A 3,432-nucleotide genomic window follows, 5' to 3' on the forward strand; every position below is an offset into this window, starting at 1 on the left:
AGCTGCTCTACAGGGGGAAGGAAAAGATTGTAAAGATTTGTAGCCTTGGAAACCCTATGGAGCAATTCTCTTTCCTGTCGAGTCGTAATTGACTTGATGGCAATGCGTCTTTTTGGTTTTTGTTCTGTGTTTTTCTCTTAGACACGTGTTCCAGTTTTCCCGATGGTGAACAAATCGGCCCTGAAGACCTCAGCTTTAACACTGAGGAAAACAGTGGAAGGTAATTGCCACATCAAGAAAATTGACTTCCAAGCTTCCTTGACCCTGACACCTGCTCTAGTTGGTGCTCAAAGTTTTCATCCATCAATTAATCAGATTTGGTCTTACTTTTTCATCATCTCTACCAGAAATAGTAATTCTGAAAATACTAGAAAGTATATAAAACAGTAGTACATTGGGGGGGAGGAAATTAACAGCATGGGAAGTATTCTTTGTAATGTAATGAAATAACAGTGTAGTCCTAGAAATTAATTTAGTAAATTAGAACATTCACAAAAGGCAGTTGATCTTCTACAACAGAAGGGCAATTAACTGCCAGCAAACGTCCCTAGAGACAGTGCATGCTTTCAACGAGCTGCTCAGTATCCATGCTCTTCTGTCTTGCTAGACACTCAGTCATATTTAAATGACCACCTTTACGTTTGGGATTTTCATCAACAGTGTATAGCTTCATTAGTGCCTACAGATGAGTGAACAGAACAGATTCCGCCTTGCCTTGTAGATCTGCGTGTGAATAGGTGAAGTGACACTAAACCGAATCTCCTCTGTGGAGTACGTTGACGAATTGAAGTTAATTGAATTCTCTTTTCTCACATTAAGTGTCTGTACATGGTTTAATGGCACATAACATCTCTCTTAGGTGACTTTTACAAGTGTAATTTTAAGTGAATTAAGTTAATGTGGATTGGTTATGTTCCCTGGTCTTGTGGACACATGGAAGATCATTTATTATGCCTCTTACAAAATAACTAATGCACCCATTATTTTTAAATCTTCTTTTCTCTTTTATTTTCATTAATTGGGCATGGATTTTGGTGTCAGTACCTTTCAAGATTCATACATATTATATACAGTGACTTGCATGAAAGTGAAACTGTGGTCTAAGGTTTTCTTTAAAACAGCAAGCCCAAAATAATTGCTAAACATTACCATTTTACTCCTGCCTTTGTGTTTCAGCTGCTATATATATTGTTTGTGAAAATTACACTGCAGGTTGACTAGAGACTATTGAAAAGGCATGAGACACCTTACACATGAGACACCTTACCTGCTTATATTTTAGTTAATGACAATTGTTCACTTTTTCATGTCTGTCTAATGCCTTGCTGAATGCTATGATTCATGGTTTACTTTGTTAAAAACAGTTTGCACTTTTTGCTAATAAAAGGAACTTGGGAAAATATTATGCCTCTGCAGTTTATTAAGGTGGAACCTGTGTGTTGCCAAGTTGGTTCCAACTCATAGTGACCCTGTAGAGGGTTTCCGAGAGCAGCTGGTGGATCTGAACCGCCAACCTCGTGTTTACCAGTCCAGTGCCTGCGACACCAGGGTTCACGTGGAACTAGAAACCTTTTTTCCCTTCATTCTGCCCGTGTATGACAGAGACTGTTTAGTTCCAAATTTGGTAAGTTAGCTGCTGGTAAATTCCCACAGGACACAACACCATTCCACCATACGCTTCAGCCTAAAGGCTCTCAGCTATAGCTCTGTGCATCAGCAGACCTAGCCCAGCCACTTACCGTGCCTGAGACACCCCACGCTACAACCACGCTTATTGTCCACAGTCACTCAGCTTTACTTGCTCCTTGAAGGAACCTCACTGTTCTGTCTTGTGCTCTGGGTTTTGATTGTGCAGTTGCTGCTTCTTTGCCACTCATCCGGTGTCACTGTTTTCTGTCCCTGCATTGAGGAGGTTCGATACACAAGGGATCGCAGGATCCAAAGGATGTGCTTCACTCCTGACTATTCTTTGATGGTAGTGAGATCCCCCTTTTGCTTCTGAGGTGGCATGTTTTAAACCCGTGTTAGAGTTCCAAATTTTCAAAATTTCAGTGAACTCTGTTAGCATCCACAGCAGAATCACATCATCAGTATCTTCTCCCCCGTTTCTTACCCAGACTTACCAGAAAAAGATTTGTTTGGTGGGAGTTACAAAGACAAGGCTAAAGGAGATATACTAAATAATTCACTATACTGCACAAACCATTGTAAGAATTGCTTTGAAGATGATAAGTACTCATTAGAATCCATATGTGTTATCCCTAGTCAGAATCTCAGTTGCTAAGCCCTTTACTTACATATGGTACAGAACTGAGTACTTTTCTATGTACCTTTGTAAATCTTTATATATTCCTCATAGATCTTGTACATACTTTCTACTAGTATAAGTGATGTTATTTATTTATTTCAAATTCCAAATAGACAAATTCCTAGTATATAGAAAGCAATTGACTCTTGGATATTAACCTTGTATCCTGTAACCTTGCTATTTTCAATTATTAGTTCCAGAAGCTCGTCAGTTCTCTGAGATTTCCTACTTAGACAATGAAAAGAACTCTAGTAGTGGAGTCCTGGTGTGGCACTGTGGGTTAATGCACTGGATTGCAAAGTCTCTGAACCACAAGGTTGGTGGTTCAAGGTCACCAGCTGCTCCCCAGAAACACTATACAGGGTTGCTATGGGTTGGAATCAACTCGACAGCACTTACAAACCCACAATGCTGCTGTTGTTGTTGAATTGTTAACCACAAGGTCAGCAGTTTGAATCTACCAGCTGTTCCACAGAGAAAGACGGGTTTCTCCTTCTGTAAAGATTTACAGTCTCAGAAGCCATAGGATGACGATGGGTTGGAACCAACTCCACAGCACACCACCATTACATTGTTGTTAGGTTCCATTGAGTCGGTACCAACTCATAGCGACCTTATGCACAGCAGAACGAAACACTACTCAATCCTGGGCCAACCTCACTACTGTTGCCACGCTTGAGTCCATCGATGCTGCTACTTGGCTAATCCATCTTGTTGGGGGTCGTCTTCTTTTTTTCTGACCCTCCACCTTACCAAACATGATATTCTTCTCCAGCGACTGGTCCCTCCTGACAATACGTCTGAAGTATGAGATATGAAGTCTGGCCATCTTGGTCTCCAAGGAGCACTATGGCTGCACTTCCAGAAGGGACCTACTGGTTCTTTTGGCAGCCCATGGCACTTTCAATATTCTCCAACACCCTAACACAAAAGCATCAATTCTTCTATGGTCTTCCTTATTCACTGCCCAGCTTTCGCATTCATAATGAGGTTATTGAAAATACCATGGCTTGGGTCAGGTGCATCTTAGTCCTCAAGCTGACATCTTTGCTCTTCAACACTTTAAAAAGGTCTTGTGCAGCAGATTTGCCTAATGGAATACATTGTTTGATTTCTTGACTGCT

At 40.9% G+C, this 3,432-nt stretch overlaps 1 protein-coding gene across 2 annotated transcripts in view; it reads left to right on the forward strand.

Moving 5' to 3' along the window:
- The window catches only part of TRIM37 (tripartite motif containing 37), a 152,635-nt gene that overhangs the window by 139,150 nt on the left and 10,053 nt on the right, over nt 1-3,432 (forward strand). Inside the window, exon 24 of one of the 2 annotated variants that reach the window (XM_006832380.1) lies at nt 142-220. In XM_006832380.1, coding sequence (XP_006832443.1) covers nt 142-220 — 79 coding nt within the window. Of the gene's footprint in view, nt 1-141; nt 609-3,432 lie in introns of those variants that run through there. The other variant, XM_006832381.1, reaches the window with a different exon arrangement.

Source organism: Chrysochloris asiatica, unplaced genomic scaffold, assembly GCF_000296735.1.
Source record: "Chrysochloris asiatica unplaced genomic scaffold, ChrAsi1.0 scaffold00007, whole genome shotgun sequence".
NCBI classification, from domain to species: Eukaryota; Metazoa; Chordata; class Mammalia; order Afrosoricida; family Chrysochloridae; genus Chrysochloris; species Chrysochloris asiatica.